At 41.8% G+C, this 23,547-nt stretch overlaps 1 protein-coding gene across 1 annotated transcript in view; it reads left to right on the top strand.

The window, feature by feature from the left end:
• Positions 1-10,629: 10,629 nt before the first annotated feature.
• itpr1b (inositol 1,4,5-trisphosphate receptor, type 1b) overlaps positions 10,630-23,547 on the top strand; it is a 367,911-nt gene continuing 354,993 nt past the window's right edge. Inside the window, exon 1 of the mRNA XM_084317431.1 lies at positions 10,630-10,742. Within this exon, the coding sequence (XP_084173557.1) occupies positions 10,651-10,742 (92 nt within the window). The 5' untranslated portion in view covers positions 10,630-10,650. The remainder of the gene's footprint in view (positions 10,743-23,547) is intronic.

The raw sequence follows: 23,547 nt of genomic DNA, 5'->3' as shown, positions 1-23,547 counted from the left end.
TTAAAGGGTATGTTCAGAACGTTTGACCCCTAGCCCTATAGTCGAGGGCCTATTGGTTTCAGGGTATTTTGTCCAGACTGAAGAATGGCCCCATTTACTGTACTTTACATTCATTGTGTATCAAACTTGCCTTGGAGCTGTGGGTATCCAGTATGAAGCACAGCATAGTCTGTGTTGAGAAAGGACGCTACCAATCTATTAGATCACTGGGTCCACATTTTCTACACTTATACCCGTAAACTGTCTCACGGCCCCATGAAATCAAAATAGATGGTTATGTTCTTTTATCACATCTGTCTTGCACTGATTGTCACTTATATGGCAGTATCTGTCCCAAGGTGGTTTTGTAGGTCTTCTTAATGATATTTTACAGTTTTATAATTTCCTGGAAAACAATTGAAAGAAAATGGTGATGAGTCATCCTGCACCAGGGGGCATACACATTTTGCATCCAATGAAACGCTTTCTAGAATGACATTTACAGAAAATTGTAAATAAGCTAGTACTTGGCCTCTTTAACTAAATTGAACAAATGTTCATGTTAGCTTGCTAGCTAATATTGCGTTTGATTGATTGATTGAAAAGTTTATTAACAGATTGCAGAATGGGTACAGTACAGTACAGTACAGCTCAATACATACAATTGTTAAGGGGATGCAGACTAGAGAAAGACTTTCGTCTTGTTTACATCAGGGTCCCCCATTTTCAATTCATCATAACATATATGACACACACGACATACAGATAGACAGTACTGCTACATCTATACATTTATGACATACCAGATTTGCAAATACAGTACTGTTTGTGATACAAAAAGTGTCCAGAAAAAGAGTGTATATACATTTGACGTAGAAACTGTACATTGCGGAGGTTGGGCAGGTGGGGTGGGGTTGGGGGTGGGTGGGGGGGAGGACTGTACATTGGAGGTGAGGGGGGGGGGGGGGGGTGTTGAGTAGGGGGTGGGTGGGGGACACTGTACACTGTACATTGGAATACTGACAAAGCCATACTTGGTCATTTACTGTACAACTGGGTTAGGACATTTGTAGGGGCCAGTTTCGACTTGCAGTCTCCCGTAGGTGTTCTTTGAGAGTGTTTTTGAAAGTGGGTAGTGATTCACATTTTTTTACAGCTTTGGGTAGGGCGTTCCACATTGATGTGGCATAATTGCGAAACGTGTTTAGTCCCTTGTTTGAGCCGAATCTGGGTTTAACATGATTTGTGGAGCTCCCTCTGGTGTTGTGACCTTTGGGAAGTATTTTGACATGTACATGGGTACCTTGGTCGTGTAGTGTATCTTGTAGACCAGGCCCATTGCAAGTTGCTGTACTCTGTCGTCTACGGCCATCCTAGGTTGTCAAAGTGGGCAGGGGTGAGGTGGGTTCTAGGAGTCAGGTCAAGCAGTAGTCTGACTAGTTTGTTTTGAGATGTTTGTAATTTGGTTTTTAGTGCCTTTGAGGTGCTTTGGTACCATGAGGTGCAAGCATAGTCGTAGTACCCTTGAATGAGTGCTCCTGCCAGAGTCTTCAGGGTATTCTTGTTTACCAGAGAGGAGATCCGGTACAAGAATCGAGTTCGTTGGTTGACTTTTTTTATTACATTGGATGCCATTTTGTCACAGGAAAGATTAGCCTCTAGGATGGAACCCAGGTAGGTAATTTCATCTTTCCTTGTGACAATATTGTCACCCACTGTAACTGAGAATTGGAGGTTTCTCTATGACAACACGTGAAACACAAATTCACTCATAATTCATCATTATTAGTAATTTACATATATATATATATATATATATATATTTTTTTTTTATTATTATTATATATTTTTTTTATTAGAAATGTTTTCCTCTGTAAAAAAAATCCAGTGAATTTTTTTTTCTTCAAAAAATTGCCAAAATTGACAGCTCTGAGCAGGCCTGCACTGCAGTAATGACTGCAGTATATTCGTGCAGATGGCTGCACAGGTTGACCCAGGATTAAATAAATAATAAATAATAGCCAATCAAAATAGGCTATTAATGTCATCTAAGCACGGTCTGTGCAGTTAAACTCTTGCCATTGAATGGGGGATTGAATGATTGACAGCCCTTGACATCCAATACACGGAGGTTGAATATGATTGGCAGCCTTGAAAATCCAATCAGAGGTTGCTGCATTGCAGAGTCAAAACGGGTCCAGCTGCAGGTCCGTAGGTTAGGTTTAGCTGGTGCCAATCTCAAGTTTCTCAAGTTTCTTTATTAGTTGTCATACAGAAGTACAGAATACTTTTATACAAAATGTAACAGAAAGAAGCATTTTGTATAAAAGTATTCTGTACTTCTGTATGACAACTAATAAAGAAACTTGAGAAACTTGAGATTGGTCTGAACTAAACCTAACCTACGGACCTGCAGCTGGACTGGTTTCACTGTGTGAAAGAGCAAGCTAGTAAGCTGTACAGCTATAACAACACAGTAGGCTAAATTAATCTTTGCGCCAACATTAGGACCGAAGTATAAACCAGCAACTGAGCAACATGAAGAAGTGGACTTATGCATCTGGATCAGAAAAAAAGTTGTGGATGAAAAAGTAAGTAGGCTACAGTGTTTGTAAAAGCTTGTATGCTAACAGTAGCTAGCCAGCTTAGCCTACATCACAATGATGATCACCAAGCTAACTTACTGTACACACTGTAGGGCTGGGCAATTAATCGAAACAGAATCGCGATATCGATTCATAGACCTATGCAATCTCATTTCTAAGTTATGACGATTTTTCTTTTATTAAAAAAAAGTTATAATTTTTTTTTATTTTTTTTTATTTTTACTTTTTAAATTATTTTATCTGGGTTGAACATGATTTGTGGAACTCCCTCTGGTGTTGTGGTCGTGGTATTCACTGACCTTTGGGAAGTATTTCGACATGCACATGGGTATCTTAGTGGTGTAGTGTATCTTGTAGACCAGGCCCATTGCAAGTTGCTGTACTCTGTCGTCTACTCTAAGCCATCCTAGGTTGTCAAAGTGGGCAGGGGTGAGGTGGGTTTTAGGAGTAAGGTCAAGCAGTAGTCTGACCAGTTTGTTTTGTGATGTTTGTAATCTTGTTTTTAGTGCCTTTGAGGTGCTTTGGTACCATGAGGTGCAAGCATAGTCGTAGTACCCTTGAATGAGTGCTCCTGTTAGAGTCTTCAAGGTATTCTTGTTTACCAGAGAGGAGATCCGGTACAGGAATCTAGTTCGTTGGTTGACTTAGTTTTATTACATTGGATCCCATTTTGTCACAGGAAAGATTTGCCTCTATAGGATGGAACCCAGGTAGGTAATTTCATCTTTCCTTTTAAGATAAGATAAGATATTCCTTTATTGATCCCCTTGGGGAAATTCAGGCATCATAGCAGCATGGGGGAAGGGGGGGGGGTACAGGTAGTGAAAACAACACAAGCAGTGTAAACAAATAGGTCAATATAATTTACTATCTAAATAACTGAAATATATTTTCACAGTGTCACATAAGGTGCAGTATGCATAAGGTAGTGTTATAATTTACTATCTAACTAACTGAAATATACATTATTCATTATTCACAGTATCACAGTATCCACATAAGGTGCAGTATGCATAAGGTAGTGTTATTGTCCTACTTGGTTGTTCTATTAGTTCTAGGTCGATGTCTGGCAGCAGTCCCTGCCCACTGTTGTGGAGCCTGATGGCCACTGGTATGAAGGACTGTCCGAGGCGGTTAGTTGAGTGTCGGGGGGGTATGAGTCTGTGGCTTCCTTGTCACCTTCACCTAATATGTTTTGATCTGGTCAGGTGCGCTGTCACCTAATATGTTTTGATCTGATCAGGTTGTGCTGTCACCTAATATGTTTTGATCTGGTCAGGTGCGCTGTCACCTAATATGATTTCATCTGGTCAGGTGCGCTGTCACCTAATATGATTTCATCTGGTCAGGTGCGCTGTCACCTAATATGTTTTCATCTGGTCAGGTCCGCTGTCACCTAATGTTAATATGTTTTCATCTGTGTCCACTGACCACTGACACACAGTGGGGGATGTTTTAAAAATATAATTTAATATATAATATAATATAATAATTTGTGCTTCACCTAAAAATTTGGTCAGCAGCCTCCACTTGAGAAGCCGTCGGTCTTGCTGAGTTTGTTATTTGAACCGAAGAGAATGGACTCTGTTTTGCCCATGTGTAATGATAGTTTGTTATCGGCGAGCCATATGCAGATTTTGCCTAGTTCCGAGCTGAGGGTTTTTTCAACCTGTAAACGTTGCTAACATTAGTTTGCTAGCTATCTAATGGGTAGACTGTAATGCACATTCAGCACTATTGGCTAGTGTAACGCCAATCTATATCCACAACAAGTCCCTCCCTAGCTTCCTGTTTTACAGGAAACACATAATTATGTGGAATCAAATAGCATTCTGCTAGCTGTTTCTTGGGGCTTTTAAGGTTTCTCATCGAAACACATGACCCTCGCTGGCGGCGTTCCTTAATCAGTGCTTCTGACAACAGTATGCCCACACAATAACTGTCTTTCTCTTATTTTCTGTCACACGTCTACAACATGCACAGCGTGGGCCTTTACTATAGGACAGCGTGTGTGCCTCTGGTTCTGACACCCCTGTAGTGCAAGGAGGCTAAGTGGAGGAAAGGACACGGATGTCACATCCTGTGCAAAGAGGAACACAGCATTTCCATTTGATTTGGTATCCCCAACACTCCAGCGCAACTGGAGCATGTGTTGTATACCTACCCCCGTCTCCCATTGGATGATTTATGCCGCGTTCCAATCAAAGTCAGAAGTTGGAAGTTACCAGTTGGGAGGTAAACTTACAACCTCAGTGCGTTCCAATGTCCAGCTCGGAAATACAGAGGGAGAAACCATACTGTAGGATCTATGGGAAAACCACTGACCCCCCTGCAAAAGGCTGGTGTCTGTGTGGCTTGTTCCCGAGCACTAACAATATACAGAGAAACTGTGTTGAATTACCACATTGGTATTGATAATAATCTAGCTTAAATTGTCTTCTAAAGATTACAAACATGTTAAACATGATGTTACTTATAGTCATGTTTATATAATGTCAGATAACTACATCTAGGTAATGTCATGGTTTTGATTTTGTTTGGTGATCCTGTGATGGACAGTTGTCAATCACTGAATTCTGTGGATTTATTCCTATGATTGACAGCTGTCACTCACTGGACTCAATGGGTTAATTGGCTTAGGTGGGTAGGTGTGTGGGCTTGATTGCACCTGATTCAGTGCAGCTGTGACCAGGCCCGGACTGGCCATCGGGAGCACAGATTTAATTTTTTTTTAAATTATATAAAAAAAATAAAAATAAAGAAAAAGTATTATTATTACTATTTTTTTTGCCAGGCCATTGTTTCTAGTTGTGGCGGCGGCGGTGCGATAGTTGGATAACCTTTCACTGTCTGCGACAGAGTTGGAGAACTATCTGACTCTCTCCCTCTTGCGGACACACACACACACATGGAGCCGTGCTGCCGCTTGTGATTGGTGGAGGCGGGACCAGGCGATACAACTGATTGACAGCGGAGGCGGCGAATGGAATGGCAGATGGCACTCAGATGCAGAATAACAGCCAGGCAGTGAGCCAGGTAGTGAGGGACTCGGGAGAGATACAGTAGAGCGAAAGTCAATTAACGTTGATGTCAAGATGGACAGTGGAAGAAAGAGAAAGGGTGGAGGAGAGAGGGATAAAACAAAGAAAAAGAAAGCCCCTTACAGGAGATGCTGCTAAATCCGGCAACATTTATCAAATGTTTTCTTGCACCAAGGTCAAAAACCAGCAGGTTAGTCAGTGATCAAAATAAACATGTGGATGTTAGCTAGCTAACGTTACCATGCAATGCATCATCTCCCCTGTCAAAAGCCCAATGTTAAATCTGCCAAGAAACAAATAAATAATTTAACCCTTGTGTCTGAAAACTAAAGTGTTATACTCTTACCATATTAGGGGACTAAATTGAAAAACGCCATAAAAAGATTATATGTTGAAATAATTTCCCACTTTCTTTTCCATAAATATTTTATTCAACTTCAGATTAAAAATGAAATACTCCCACTTTTCTGAAAGGAGTTGTTAAATCTGACATTACAAAAAACAATATGTGGTGGATATGATCGAGGCTGAAGTTGAATAAACAATTTATGAAAGAGAAAGTAAAAAGAAATCCAAGATAATTCAAATATTACACACCTTTGCCACATATATTGGCTACAAACATAATCACTGCAAAGTTATCAAAAAATAAGAATCTGATCAGACACAAGGGTTAAGTTGTTCCCTTTCTAATTTCCTCAAAAACATCTAGTCTAGTTAATGTGATCAATATTATTTGACAATTGATGCTTTTTGTTGGACATTTCAGTCAGTGAGCTCATACTTTGAGCTCATTTTATAGTGCGTGCGTGCGTGCGTGCGTGCATGTGTGTGTGTGTGTGTGTGTGCTTGGGGTGGGTGGAGACTGAGCCAGCGTCGGACAGTGTGAGAGTGAGGGCTGCAGAAAAAGAAATTGATTTTTTTTTTTAAATTAATCAATCAATCAATCCGCGATTTTTCTTTTGTTACACAATGTTTCAAGACCCATCAATTACATCATCCAACATTGTTTAAAGGACTAAGCCATTCGCTGTGACAGAATCGCTTGATATTTAGTCGTTTAGTCGTTATCAACATATCCATTTGTTAAATTATTGTCCGGCATCTTGTGATCCGGCGGAGTGATGTGATGTGATTCGGTTGTGGGCGGGTCCTGGGCCAGCAGCGTGGAATTGTGAAGAATAAACACGTGTAAAATGACTGTTTCAGCCAATCAGAATCGAGAAATGTGCATGCCGTTGTATAATCATGCTTTATTTTAAGCAAAAACTATTAAAACACTTGAATGCATGACATGTCATAATTACAGCATGACCTCTGAACTAGGGATATGAGCTATAGGGATTGAAGGTTGTATTGGTCATCCAGTGACATGTTCATAGGCTATATGCATCATGTCCCAGATATGAGCTACTCTACTCTTGAATGGACATGCTACACTCTCATCTCCACAGAAAAATCCCATATCTCAAGTGCCCACTCAACTACACAAAAGCCACATGATTGATTGATTGATTGATTTATTGATTGAACATTTTAATTAACAGATTGCAGAATGGGTACAGTACAGTACAGCTCAATACATTTGTTAAGGGCATGCAGACCAGAGAAATAATTTCGTCTTGTTTACATCAGGGTCCCCCATTTTTAATTCATAATGACATTTATGACATACAGATATATGAAAATTTTATCTAATCATCTAATCTAATCATGACATTTATGACATACATGCCAGACAGATATGCAGTACTGTTAAACAGAGATCCTAACAGTAAATATATACATACGAGGGGGAGGGAAATGTACATTAGGAGGGGGTGGGTGGATGGGAGGGTGGGAGGGTGTTCGGACATTTACTGGGGCCATGTTTCGAATTGCAGCCTCTCGTAGGTGCTCTTTGAGAGTGGTTTTGAAGGTGGGTAGGGATTCACATTTTTTTTTTACGGCTGCACAATGGCCACACCTCCAGTCTCTGTCAGCTGGGTGAAACTACTTTAGATTTAAAGATTTACACAACACAATTCCTAGTTACACACTTCACAATGATGTACACAAGTATGCAGTTAAATGATCTCTCTGCTGTTTGTCATCAGAATTGTCATCAGGTCTAGTTTACTAATGGCAAATGACCAGACTATTAGTATTTGGTAACCAATGCTAAATGAAACCTACCAAATTATATTGATTCTATTAATCTATTTCTATTCTATTCAAGCAGGTAACTGCATATGGCTCGCCGACAACAAACTATCATTACACATGGGCAAAACAGAGTCCATTCTCTTCGGTTCAAATAACAAACTCAGCAAGACCGACGGCTTCTCGGTTACAGTGGGTGACAATATTGTCACAAGGAAAGATGAAATTACCTACCTGGGTTCCATCCTAGAAGCTAATCTTTCCTGTGACAAAATGGCATCCAATGTAATAAAAAAAAGTCAACCAACGAACTAGATTCTTGTACCGGATCTCCGGTAAACAAGAATACCCTGAAGACTCTAGCAGGAGTCATTCAAGGGTACTACGACTATGCTTGCACCTCATGGTACCAAAGCACCTCAAAGGCACTAAAAAACAAATTACAAACATCTCAAAACAAGCTAGTCAGACTACTGCTTGACCTGACTTCTACCCCTGCCCACTTTGACAACCTAGGATGGCTTAGAGTAGACGACAGAGTACAGCAACTTGCAATGGGCCTGGTTTACAAGATACACTACGCGACCAAGGTACCCATGTACATGTCAAAATACTTCCCAAAGGTCAGTGAATACCACGATCACAACACCAGAGGGAGCTCCACAAATCATGTTAAACCCAGATTCGGCTCAAAGAAGGGACTAAACACGTTTCGCAATTATGCCACATCAATGTGGAACGCCCTACCCAAAGCTGTAAAGGAATGTGAATCACTGCCCACTTTCAAAAACACTCTCAAAAAACACCTACGGGAGACTGCAATTCGAAACTGGCCCCTACAAATGTCCTAACCCAGTTGCACAGTAAATGACCAAGTATGGCTTTGTCAGTATTCCAATGTACAGTGTACAGTGTCCCCCCCCCCCCCCACCTCCAATGTACAGCCCCCACCCACCCACCCAACCCCACCCCACCCACCCAACCTCCTCCAATGTACAGTTTCTACGTCAAATGTATATACACTCTTTTTCTGGACACTTTTGTATCACAAACAGTACTGTATTTGCAAATCTGATATGTCATAAATGTATAGATGTAGCAGTACTGTCTATCTGTATGTCATGTATGTCATATATGTTATGATGAATTGAAAATGGGGGACCCTGATGTAAACAAGACGAAAGTCTTTCTCTGGTCTGCATACAGTACAGCTGTACTGTAGTCTGTACCCATTCTGCAATCTGTTAATAAACTTTTCAATCAATCAATCAAAAAAACTAAGTAATGAACCTTGCAGGGGCTACATCGCCACTTAAAAACAACATTTCCCAGATGCCTCTGCTGCAGTATAAAAGCTACCGAAAGGGGCGTTACTCCAATGAGCATGTGGAGGTGGTGAGGAGCGGATTGAAGCCGAGGACAAATTCAGCAGACGGAGAAACGCCGTTTAGGCTGATCTACCTGGAGTTTTCACCGGCTCACCGCCATGGAATTAACCAAGGATAGCGCTGTGGAAATTACCGTTTGGTGACCATACTATTTTCGCTTCTGTTTTTCACCGCGTCCTTCTTTTTGAAAGGTACAGTAAACATTCTTACCTCGCCTTGTTACTTTTTCAGGCAGGGCATCATCATTTGTCATTGAACAGCATCACTGTGGCAAGGAAGTAGCCCACACGCTGCGTGCGGCTGTTCTATTATTGTATTGCCTTTGTCAGTGTGCAAAATGTTGCTATATATATATATATTATATATGTTGTCTACTGAAGCGACACATGCACAAGTCATTGACCGTATAGTGGCTGAGTGCTTAATAGACCTCAGCCCCACTTCTTACTCTAATGTCAGAAACAACAAACAGCAACACATATGATTGCATATGCACTCTACACAGCTACACGTTACGTTCAGGTTCAGGTTTATTGATTGAGGAGAGCCTACATAAAAGATGCCAGGCGGCCAATAATACTAAAATGAGAAGATGCATCATACAATTTACTGGCAGCCTATTGGCTATTTACATTTGGTGTGTCAGATTGATGTGTGTTTGTTCCATTGAGAAATTATTTATGAAAATCAGAGTTACTCCTTGTGGCTAGTTAACTTTTTCTTGTATTTACTTATTTTAACTTTATTTTTGCCAAAATGTATCGATACTATTTTTGTCTCTGGATACATCCTGTCACATCTTATTCATTATGTGAGTAATGCCGGTTTATTTATTTCAGTTGTTGTATGTGTCTGATACAGTAGATGGTGCTCTGAGGACGAGGCCAGTGAATATAGCCGCTAATGAGATGGTTGTTTGCATTGGCCGCAAGCCCTGCCGTCGCCAAACTAGCTGTCATCATTCCCTGGGACACTCCGCCGCTGTTTGCAGTTTCATGGGTCTTTATTTATTATCAGTGTACGGTGTTGTTGACACGGTGTTTGTGCACGATAATGCACACATGTGGCACACGTTACACAGTCCTATGTCCTTGGTCCATCGAGCATATAACCGGGCGGACACACTGGAAGTCGTTGCTGTGTAGTGTGTCCTCTTTTAACACCTTGTTCTCTCACTGTCAGAAATGACACTCCAGTCAAATTCCATTTAGGATTATCCACTCAGTTCTTGTCAAGCCATGTCATTCATGTATTTCCATGTCGTCTCCTTTGATTAGCCTGCTCCCTGATTTACTTGAGTCATTTCTCAGGATGCAACAATTAGCCTATATTATTTTAGTATTCAATTATTTATAATATTACTGAATGGTTAAATGATAATGATTTGAATATACTTAGTTGTAGACTGTATTTATCTGTTGCTTGGCAGAAATGTGATGCCAGTTGTTCTGTTGCATTCTTCTCCCCAGGTATAGTCCGGAAGGGGGAAGAACCATGTCTGACAAGATGTCCAGCTTCCTCCATATAGGGGACATTTGTTCCCTGTATGCAGAGGGCACCACTTGTGGGTTTATCAGCACTTTAGGGTAAGGCATGCTTGTGTTGTGTGTTTTATGTTCTCGTGACCCCCGTACACTCACTTGTTTCCTCTACATTCATTCACACAGCAAGAACATTATTAGAAATTAAATCAGAAATGTACAAAATATTAGCCTATAATCCAGCTCAATTTCCCTTGAATAAGCACAAAACCGTCCAGAACCACAGGGTAACTTTTATAAGATGCCCCCCCTCCCCTTAATACAGGTGGTAGTCAGAGAGCCAAGGTTGTTGATGTAAATGACTGTTCACTCTCAATGTAACTTGGCTCACCTCGGCTCATCAATTCTTTTTACAAACACAGACTGGGAAATACACAAAGGTGCGTGTTAGCAGAAGATTTGCTTAGTTGAACAAACATTAATAGATTCCCACAATAATTACTGACTCACAGAAATAACAAAGTTAAAGTTGAAGAGTGTAGCTGCCTCTGGCAATGCACAGTTCCATGCACAATCCCGATGTGCAGAACAGAGTGCTTTTGAGCAGCTGGGCGCAGCTTTTGTGTGTTTATATCTTGCTATTGTGTTTTGAGGAGGATTTAGGGAGATGCAGAGAAAGCCGTCTCTTAGTCTGACCTCTCTCCACACTACGTTAGTGCTGTGCCGGAGAAAGTTAGGGTTGTAACTGTACACAAAAACCACGGTTTGGTACGTACCTCGGTTTTTAAGTCACGGTTCGGGTTTTCGGTACAGTGGGGGAAAGTTTGGCTTTCCATGTTCCACTCAGGGGTGATGTAGTGTGCAGTAACTAATTGTACTTGTAGTAGGGCTGTCAACGAATATTCCATATTGAAATTAATAACCGAAGATTTTTTTTTATATTAGATTGTGAAAAAAACAGCCCCCGGTGGGCGGTCGTTAGTGGTTAACATACCGCTGTATTCGTTCGGTACACAGCCATACTGAACAGTCTGAACCTGAGGTCCAGTACTGAAACGGTTCGGTACGGATACGTGTACCTTTACACCCCTACTGCACATGCATTAGACTAAACGTCCCGGCCCGTTTCTGACTGACTGACTGACTGACTGACTGACTGACTGACTGACTGACTGACTGACTGACTGACTGACTGAGAGACAATTTTCCATGCATATCCCTGTGCGTCGTGGGAAAAAAGTGTTTCAAGGTAGTGGTTTAATCATAACCAAGGATCTGTAAAAGGTTCATTGAAACTAAATAGTATTCAAAGGGAAAGAGGGGCGACTTCCGTATTATTAAACAGTTCATCAAGATGCGCACATGCCCCGTCTCTATTTCTCCCTCGACATAGTGTAACACAAACGACCAAAAATGACCCCCCTGCCACCACTGCTACGGAGCTATTAGTGTACACAGAGTAGGAATGGGCAGGGCCGCCTGGGAGAAATGCGAGGCCCTGTGCGAGATTGAAACGCGAGCCCCCCCCCCCCCCCCCCCTAAAGGTAAAAAAAAAAAAAAAAAAAATTCCTTCATACAGTCAACATATTCTTAAATAATAGCGCTGCCCGAGGCTGGGCATGATACAGTCAACATATAGCAAGAGAGAGAGCGCGAGAGAGAGCTCCCGTTCTACAGTGTTATCGCTTTGTAACACTGTACACATTTCTCCACAACACACATGTACAAGTGGCAGTAATGCAGAAAATCCAGCAAGGGAAGAAGCAGTGTAGAAAACGGGTGGGAGTTTTTGCCTAGCAATGGGAATGCTTTGGCTGTACTGTGTAGATAGAAGTACACACTCTAGTGTTGATGTCTTTGTTTACAAGGCTTCAGTAGAGCCATATGAAATCCGTGATCACGGAATCGCGGACGGAATCGCGGAATTGAGCAATAAAAATGGAATCAACTGTAAATTAAAAAAATAATTTTTTTTTATTTTTTTTTTTTTTTTATGTTGTGGGACTTGTACAGCACTTTGTTCAACTTTGTCAGTGCTGTAAAGTTTAAACCTTTTTAAATCTTAGACAAACAAAACACTTTGCTTTCATGAAATATTGTAAGCCATCATTTGAGGCTTTATAAAAGCAGCACAATGAACACAAATCTGTCAGTGCCGAGTCCGACCTCATCTTAAATACAGTAACAAACAGCATTGCTTGTTGTAGTTAACAAAGAGAGGCAGAGTTGATTTAGCAAAAAAATATATATATATCATTTATATTTTTTAATAATCAAATTTTATTTTCATATTCGAATCCCATGCCCATCGAACGAAGCTTCGAAGTATTTAAGACAGCCCTATTAAATGGACTGTTATATCTTATTAAATTGTGGACATTTATTCATTCCCACTTATTAGACACTATTTCTGATGATAAAATGAGCGTACAAAGCAAAATACAGAATTCTGAAATATTAAAACGGAATTTGGGGAAAAATTTAATGGAATTTGGAAAAAAATAAAACTGATTTCATATGGCTCTACTTCAGGTATGGTTGCTCTGCTACAAACACAGTAGAGCAGCTGTGTGCACATCCAACCTGTTTTAGGCCAGGTGCAGGATAAAACTAAATGTGACTGAAGGAAAAATTGCAATGAACTGACCGACACAATTGACAACTATAAGCAATGCAATGCTCAGAGAGGGAGAGAGAGTCTGTGATGATCCAGACAGAGAGAGTCTGTGGTCCAGAGAGAGAGATGAGTCTGTGGTCCAGACAGAGGGAGAGAGAGAGAGAGAGATGGGTCTGTGGTCCAGACATAGAGAGAGAGAGATAAGCAAGACAGCTAAGATGAGCCCCTAAAGGATATTCAACTTTTAATGGAAGAACAAAACAGAAGGAAAAGATAACTTCAAAGGCAACATGAATATACATAGATCCAAAAGGACAAAGATCAACACTTAAATCCAAAGAGAAGAGGATCTATACCAGAGAAAACAAAGTAGCAAGGAGCCAACGGCCGACATCAGCTAAGGAGGCTAACTGCAAATAGAGTAGCCAGGTACTGACACCAGGTACACACCGTTAGCTACGACAGCTAGCCGGCCCGCTTTGGCTCAATATAACGTTAGCTAGCCGGCCCGCTTTGGCTCAATATAACGTTAGCTACGTTAGCTAGCCGGCCCGCTTTGACTCAATATAACATTAGCTACGTTAGCTAGCCGGCCCGCTTGGCTCAACATAACGTCTACGACAGCTAGCCAGCCCGCTAGCTCAACATAAGGGTAGCTACGATAGCTAGCCGGCCCGCTGGTCCAACAGAACGTCAGCTACGATAGCTAGCCGGCCCGCTGGCTCCACATAACGTTAGCCAACATAACGTAGCCACGATAGCTAGCCGGCCCGAGAGAGAGAGAGATATCTCCACGGCGGGAATAGAATAGAGTGCATTAAAAACTCACCAAACGTCCAAGAGGATGGAGACAACCGCGTGGAGTTGACGAAGTTCATCTGCCAAACGACCGTCCTCTTCATCTTGGCATAACAATGCTGCACGCACTCTCTCTAGGTTAGCTAACGCTAGTTAGCCTTTAGCTAAACTACTAGCCGACATGGCTATCCCGACTGAACCACACGTTAGCACTCGATATTATAACGTAGCTAAAGCTAACTAGCTGTCCCTGCCTGACATGGCTAGCCTGACTGAACTTTCTAACATGCAACAACTTTCATCTTCAGTCCATCTGCCGAACGACGTCCTCTTCGTCTTGGCTGGCATAACCTCCAATGCTGCACGCGCAAAATAGTCTGACGCAGCTGACGGCGCACGCCGGCCGACTGTACACATGTAACCCCTCCCTTCGTTGAAACCAATAGTATGTCTGCTGCAGAGCCCCAGAGCTCCAATAGTGTATCTGCAGTCTGCAGAGCCGCAGAGCCAGGAACAAGTCAGACACATTCTACAAATGTGTCTAATGTGAAATATATAAGCATATAAGCAAAACTAGATTTTAGGTCTGTGATGAAAAAGGGCCTCGCGGGAAGGGGGGCCTCGCAAAAAATAAAAAATAAAATAAAAAAATAAAAATAAAAAAAATAAATAAAGAAAATAATAAATAAAAAAAAAAAAATTGTGCGAGGCCCCCCCTTCCCACGAGGCCCTGTGCGACCGCACTGCTCGCACACCCCCTGAGGTGGCCCTGGGAATGGGTATCGATTTTCGAATATTCGTATAGTCGTGAAATTATAAAATAAATAGATTGGCTTGGGCAAATATCGTTTTGTCTCAAAAAATATATTTTCCCTTGTTTTTACCGGCACTTACACTGTGTAGTCACTGTAGTGTATTGAGAGGGGACCCTATTAACTGTTTCACCACTGAACGGCATGCTGGGTACAGATCGCTACCTAGCCATGTAGCATACCAGTCTGTTAACAGCTGGGATAACAAATAAGAAAGAGACTGGAGATGTTACATGGTAGCAAAGATTTGTAAGTTTGCCCTATTGTTTCACTAAGTTGACACATTTCAAGCATCAGTGAACGTTCAGAATTAATGCTTTTGTTCTTGGAAATTCGCTAGCTTGGTTGTTGGTGTTAGCTGTTAGCGGACAGATGGAGCTACAGTACAGAGCAACCACACATCAACACAAAGTGCACACAACTGTCGAGACTCGACCGCCCAAGCCTATTCAACAGCCTCAACAGGCCTCTGTAAACTGAGTATGCCGTGTAAGGATTTACGCTGGTTTGGCGTTTTTAAGCTAAAGAGACATTTGCTGGGTGAATAACTGATGGGATTCAACTGCTTTAGTCCAGTGGCTTTTTATAGAAGAATATCAACATGAGCATTATTAATGGCTGCTCCTTCACATCATTAGCCAAACAAGCCCTTCACTCTGAATCTCTTGTTGAAGTCGTCATAACCATTTCAGCAGCAAGTAATGTGATATACCGTAATGGAAGTCGGGCTGCAGAATGGATGACTTAACCCTTTCACTGCCACACTACCAAATGGTTAACGCTTTCACTACCACACTACAGCAGGTTAACCCTTTCACTACCACACTACAGACTTTTGCGAGTGCTTAAAATATATCTTATATTTTATAGCTACTATGGGTCTAATACACCCGTCGATTGTCAGTGAGTGGCTTCCAGTCAACATGTACAAAACGGATTGTTTTTTCATCTGTACATTTCCGTTTTATACCGTTTTGAATATGAATATAGTTTTGGTGATTCTTAGTAATCCCAGGAAAAGACGCGATAATAGCTCTTTAGTGGAATACACTAAACACGTTGTCATTTTTCGCCTGATTATCGAATCTTCCTGAAATCAACGCTAGATTATCATTATTATCCTTCCTCATGCAAGAATGAAATGGCCCTCGTAGCGTGGTGCTCCCCCGCCACCTCCTCCCACTCAACGGTAAACACACACACACACACACACACAGATAGCTTTGATCGCGGTAGAAAGAAATATCAGATCAACGCAAGATTGTATATATAGTGTTCTTACCTTGTCTCTGATGTAATGCAAAAGAAATAATCCAATTATCTGATCGCCATTCCAAATACTGCTTGTGGAGGTCCGTCCCACATTACCGAGCGTTACACATGAACGGGGGCGGGCGGGGTTGGTGTACCATGCCATCGTTGTAAAGGCCTGCCTCGTTTGAGTATTTAAACCAGCAGTATTTAAACTCAGATTGGCCCTGAAAAGAAACTACACCATTTCTAATAGAGTGCAATACCTGCTGGAAGGCGTAGACGCCGAGCTCGGGTCCATTCCCAATGATAACACCAGGCTGGATTGATGAAAATGAATGGATATAGCTAATAAAAGAAATAATGATTTAAAACCAGAGTTTTCTCGTGATTGGCGCTGAACGGTTGGCGAGTTAACCCGACTTTTCCCGTGGCTGGCATTGAATGAGTTAAAAGGAATGTGCCAATATTACTGTATGGGAAATGTGTTTACCGTTTTCTCCAGAGTCGAACAAGAAGATGGATATCTATTTCCTCTCTGTGCATTCAGTAGAAAGCTACCCAGCTGCATGATTAGCATAAATAGCGTTGTTGAAGCCGTTTTTCTATCTGTCTTGGATTATGGAGATGTGTGTGAGTGAATGTGAGGCATTTTAAGTAGTAAGCGCTTTGGATAAAAATGTTATATAAATGCAGTCCATTACAGCTGACCAAAGTGCTGTACGAAAGGACATTAAAATATAAAGTACAAAGGGAAACATGGCAACAGTAAATGACGAGGTACAAATATAGATGTGACAACAGGTTGAGAGATTAGTGGACCAAAATGGCCAGGGCCAGTGAATAAAAAAATTGTTTTTACCCTAGATTTAAAACCTATGGAAGCCGAGAACGACCATGTCTTTATTTATTATTTTATTACCGCTTTCTTGTGATAACGACTTATTATTTCGCTATGGGGGCGAAACTAGAGCCCGCCAAGCGCCATTGGCGCTCAGTTTTTACGTTTGGCGCCTCCCACTGAGAGGTCTGCCCGCCGTGTGGCGTGTAATCAATCAATCAAGTTCATAACTATACTCTTATTTTGAAAATCTGTGCGGGTCTTATTTCCGCCCCAAGAGCAGGTCATAATATCGATGGCTCCGGCAGTTAGCAACATTCGGTTCGTATGATACTCTTATTTTGAAAAAAAACGTGGCAACGAGTCCGCCCAGCCCTGCAGCGGGATACTATTGGCTTCTGCTCGTATCAACACAGAGGCAGTCTGCTCTAGTCTAGAGCGAACCTCCATGAGCTACCGTTACTGTTTAAACAATGACCCAGTAAACTATTCACTTTTAGTTTAATGCATGACGAGGCATTGTCTAACGGTATCTAGCTGGCTAGCTACTGATAGCTGCTGATATCAACAAATGCTCCAGCAATAGTCGACTCGAGTGCATAATACCTCCGTTCCCTCGTTAGCTAGCTCACGTTAGCTAGCTCACGTTAGATCTATATGTCCCAGTAAACTAAATTGTCTTAACGTTATCTAGCGGGCTAGCAGTAGCTACAGATAGCTCCTGATATCAATGTCTTATAACATTGATTCAATGCATATTCTAGCTGAGGGCATGTTGAATGTGATTTGACCAAAGAACCGTAACATTATACCAATAGGGTCCAGCTGCAGCGCCGGAGAATCCTTGCATGCTGAATGTAGGGTCTAGCTGAATATAGGGCCTAGCTGCAGCGCCGGAGAATCCTTGCTGGAGCTGGAGGCTACTCAAGTATACACACACAGTGGAGCTGTTTGCAGATAGCGAGCATTTTGACTTATTGCGTGGTGGCGATGTCTCGCAGATAATACAACTACAAGTATGATTATATAATATATATTTTATTAAAAAAAAAATTATATAAAATATATATTTTTTTAATCAAAAAAAATTTGGCAGGTAAGAAATATGCTTGGCGGGTAGATTCTTCCCATCTACCCGCCACTGGCCGGTGAGTCAAAAAGTAAATTTCGTTAGTTTTCTCGTGATAACGGATACATTTATTTCATTATCTCAATATAACGGACTTGTTTTTGTGGGATAATTATCCAGAACCATGTGCAGAACTCGGGAGATGATTGTGAGCTGGTTCATGTGATCACGCCATCCTGATTTCAGCCCTCAAGAGCTGCCACTGGCTGTCTGTTGCTGTACTGAACAACTTACTGGTTTCAAGCACAAAGTGCTATTGTTTTCTTAAAATAAAAAAAATTATGCAAATTCCTGTGAGATGATAATTGGTAGCAACATGACATTTTACTCATGTATTGGAAAGTAGGCCTGTCCCCGACTAAGAATTTGTATAGTCGACTTTGATTGGTCGAAATGTGCAGATAGTCGACTACCCCCTGAATGCAAAAAAAAAATATATATATACATTTATTTTTATTTTTGGGGGGATCATTCCATTTGGGCTGTGGGGGTGCTTAATGTCTGAAGGAGTCGACTGAAGGCTTCTTGTCCTCTGCGAAAGCATGCAATTGGTCCACTGATGGATACATCTTGATGTTTGTCTAGTGCAGGGGTCAGCAACCTTTACTATCAAAAGAGCCACTTTCCCCCCTCCCACAAAATAAAATGCTCAGGGAGCCGCACAACCTATTTACCCTTAAAATGAAGATAACCCCCACATAAGCATAAAATGCCTGACAATTGCATACCCAAAGTAATTTGCGATTTATTATACTTTATACGTATAGAACACAGTTTGTTGCATTAATGGGATTATAAAGCAACAAAAAGAAAAAATTACTTTTTATTGCTGTTTTTACCTGTTATAACAAAGGAAAACCTCAAACTCTTATGAAGAGGAGAAAAAATACTGGCTGTGTAGACCTATTTCTAAATAAAACACAGAAGAGGAGACAAAACACTGGTGTCTGTAGACCGTCTTTGAAATAAAACCCTGACCTATTCAGGTATATTTGAGTCTTTCCCTTATTTGTGGACAGGGGAGGAAATTAGGCCACTTTACTGGCCAAATGCTGGTATTTTTTACGTTTGGCTGGTAAAAAAAATCAGATACCCGCCAGTTGGCTGGTAAGCCAAAAAGTTAGTTTCCTCCCCTGCTGGCGAGTATACAAAAAAATAAAACATTCTGCAATCACTGCACTGGCAAACGGTGCGCGTCTTCTGAGTGTTCGCTTTAGTTGACAGTGCCACGAGAGCACTGCACAAGACCACCCGCGGACATATAATGTTTAATAAACGTTTGCGCAGTACTGGCCAACCCGCGGACATATAATAATAAAAGTCCCGCGGTACTAGGCTAGCCATCAGGAGCACTCGCAAACAGATAACGTTAAACACAGCAGAAGATGGAAAACAGACAGACTGACCAACGGGGAACTGCATCCTAGTACAACCCTTGAGTATAAGTTACTAAGGACACATTTAAATCACAGAGGTGTAATGTTAGTCTACTGGAACTGTATACAGTGGTTAGCTTCTAGTTAGCGTTTTAGCTATAGCTGCTTGCTAGCTAACGTTAGCCCCGTGTGCTCAAAGCAGCCAGCTAGGTGTATCTGTTATGACTATAATGTTTCCAAAAAAGCACCGGACTACAACGTAAGGTTAGACATTTTATTTCATGCTCAAAAGCCCCTGGCTTGCACATCGCAGTCACGAAAGGGGCTAGCTCAACCAGTGCACTGTGCACAACAGCACACCAACCCAACTGACGTTACCACAACACTTGACGGTACTTCACAGCACTGTCGTAAGACCACCGTGCTGTCTTAAAGGCACAGTGTGCCTACCCAGATGCATACACAACATTGACACGGCTTGACATACAAAGAAGTAATTATCACAATTAGCGAATTTTTTTGTCTGGTAAAAAATCTGTTTGGCTGGTAAAAAAAATCAGATACTCGCCAGTTGGCTGGTAAGCCAAAAAGTTAGTTTCCTCCCCTGTTTGTGGAACATTTATAAAATAAAAAGTAGTCTACTTTGAAAAAAGACTACCATGTGTAGACCTACTTTGAAATAAAACACAAAAAGGAGAAAAAACACTGGCATCTGTAGACCTACTTTGAAATAAAACCCTGAACTATGCAGCTCTATTTGAGTCCTTCCCTTATTTGTGGAAAATCTATAAAATAAAAAGTAAATTTTTCGTTGTTCGCAAATTTCGCACCACATGTCAGGCATACAGGTAAGCCTGCATCGTTAGTCGTGAAAGCAAATTAATCTGTCCACGCTGAATTAAACTATTTTCCTCAGGACTTTCCTTTTTTTGGATTTATCCATGGTTTGCTTACTGGGCGGTCGGAAACTCAAGATTAGCCACTTGCAGACGGCAGGGAGAGGCGCGGGGTGTGACGTACTGTATATTTTAGTTGATGAAATATTTTTTAATTTCAGTGTCACAGTATGACATCGATCTCCAAAATAAGAGAACAAAAAAGAAACGATAAAAAAAAAATACAATTTATTAAAAAAAAATGGGCCAGGGAGCCCCAGCTGATTGGCTAAAGAGCCGCATGCGGCTTTGGAGCCGCAGGTTGCCGACCCCTGGTCTTGTGTGTAGGCCGATAATCAGTGCGATCGGTGATCGGTGATAATGCTTTATTTTCGCCGATCGTCAAAACCGATCTCACTCGCTGAGTTCTGTCTCAGACACCGGGAGCTGCACACACTCCCACACAGTGGTACGGCGTCTGCTCCTCCCTCCAGCCCCTCCGCACGCAAACACTGGTCTAGTCTAGTCTAAATAAATAAACATAATCACGGTTATCTACCTCAACAACTGCATCTACGGGTCTCCCTGAGCTAACGTTAGCTACCGTTACAAAATGACCCAGTCAACCATTCACTTCCAGTCCAATACATTGATTGATTGATTGAAAACTTTATTAACAGATTGCAGAATGGGTACAATACAGTACAGCTCAATACACACAATTGTTAAGGGGATGCAGACCAGAGAGACTTTCATCTTGTTTACATCAGGGTCCCCCATTTTCAATTCATCAGGACATATGACATACATGACATACAGATAGTCAGTACTGCTACATCTATACATTTCTGACATACCAGATTTGCAAATACAGTACTGTTTGTGATACAGAAGGAGTCAAGAAAACGGAGTATATACATTTGACGTAGAAACTGTACATTGGAGGAGGTTGGGTGGGGGGGGGTTGGGTACATTGGGATATTGACAACCATACTGGGTAATTTACATTGGAGGTGGTTGGGGGGGGGGGGGGGGGGAGGAGACACTGTACAAACAAACAAAATTGTACATTGGACTATTGACAACCATACTAGGTAAATGACTGTACATTGGAGGGGGTTGGGTTAGGATATTTACAGGGGCCAGTTTTGAATTGCAGTCTCCCGTAGGTGTCCCTTGAGAGAGGTTTTGAAAGTGGGTAGTGATCCACATTCCTTTACAGCTTTGGGTAGGGCGTTCCACATTGATGTGGCATAATTGCGAAACGTGTTTAGTCCCTTATTTGAGCCGAATCTGGGTTTAACATGATTTGTGGAGCTCCCTCTGGTGTTGTGATCGTGGTATTCACTGACCTTTGGGGCATTGTCTAACCGAACGGTATCTAGCCGGCCAGCTACTGATAGCTCCTGACATCAACAAACGCTCCAGCAAGTCTAGTAGAGACGTGTATGATACCTCCGCTAGCTCACGTTAGCTGACGCCAGCTCACTGTTTAAAACTAAATGTTAAATAGTTCACTGAGGCGCTGTATCAACGTTATATAGCCGGCCAGCAGTAGCCACAGATAGCTCCTGATATCAATGTTTTATAACACTCATTCGATGCGTATTCGAGCTGAGGGCATGTTGTTGAATGTGATCAATAGCGCCCAGCTGCAGCTCCGGAGAATCCTGGCCATAGCTGCAGGCTCCTCGAGTATAGGGTCCAGCTGCAGCTCCGGAGAATCCTGGCCGTAGCTGGAGGCTACTAGAGTACACACAGACAGTGGAGCTTGTTGCGTGGTGGCGATGTCTCGCAGATAATACAAGTACAAGTCTAATTATATAATATATATATTTTATATATAAAAAAAAACATAAAATAACTTTAAATTTTTTTTAATCAAAAACTATCGGTATCGGTATCGGCCGATATGGCTCACGATGATCGGTGATCGGTATCGGTGGCAAAAAACGTGATCGGGGCATCCCTACTAGTGTGTGAAATCCTCTTTCTGTGCCTGTTTTCTTAGGCAGTTAGCCTCGCTGGTATGTGCGCCATTAGTGTTAGCCACACTTTTTTTTTTTATCCACTTTTTCTCCCATTTTCTATATTTTCTCCCATCCCAATTTCGTATCATCCAATTCAACCCTCCCCTGTCACGGACGCTGTTTCTTGCCTCCCACAAGCCGGCTGCAATGTGGACTAAGTCATACATAGCACAAGTCCCCTCCGGTACTTGAGGTAACAGCAGTCGCATCTTTTCACCTGCGCAGCTCGATCTCTCAGTGGCGAGGAGTAACTCGTGGGAGGCTCACGCTGCCCCAGACACTTCCTGATTCTACTGCGCAGGCGCACCAACCGACCTGTAGGAGTCGCTGTCCACAACGCCCGATCCCCACCCTTCAGTTTCCCTCCCCGTAATACGGCCAATGTGTATTACTGTGGACGACCAGCTAAACTGAAAGCAAATGTGGAGCGCTGGGCTCGAACTGACGAGCCCAGTGTCTCCAGCATTTCGTGGCGAGTGCCTTGCCCACTACGCCACGTAGCCGCCCCTAGTGTTAGCCACACTTATAGGCCTCTTTGCTTTTGTAAATAATGATTTAAAAAAAAAATATATATATATTTCATTAACACTTTGGTTGCCTTGGGTTAAATTAATGATATACCATAGATTGCCAGCGCTATTTGTCTATGGAGAAAGTCCCCTTCTTTGCAGGGCTATAACTTTTTAAATTCTATTGCTACATTGCCATTATTAGGGCCCATTCAAAGTCCTATATGTATTGTTCATTGTGTAGCAACGTTAAACTTTTTCATTCACATATTCATAGTAAAGTATGGTCTAATGTATAAGTATGTTTTCATCTCTTTCTGCAACTTTCTCCAGAACGTGATATATAGCCCCAAATGCATTATATTGATGATGAAATACAGTTTGATGGCAATCAGCGCGATATAAAAAATTCCAACTAGACGTACTTCTAGAAGTTACTACACGTCATCTGATGTTGACCGGATGGGCGAGGGGGCGTTTATAATTCCGTGGGCAGCGTTATACCAATCATCTAATGTGGGTCAAATGTTGATAAAAGCAGTTAGTATCGAAGATGGTAACGTTACACGCTGAAACTCACCCCAGTCTCCGCGCGCCGTTGGGCGATCATCGTCGAGTAGAAATTTTATCATTATGGGATATATTATTACCCGGTCCATCTCCAGCTTGTAT

This window comes from Notolepis coatsorum (genome assembly GCF_963971535.1).
Source record: "Notolepis coatsorum genome assembly, chromosome: 6".
Lineage (NCBI taxonomy): Eukaryota > Metazoa > Chordata > Actinopteri > Aulopiformes > Paralepididae > Notolepis > Notolepis coatsorum.
Note: the sequence above shows the minus strand (reverse complement) of the source record. Positions and strands in the feature narration are given on the sequence as shown.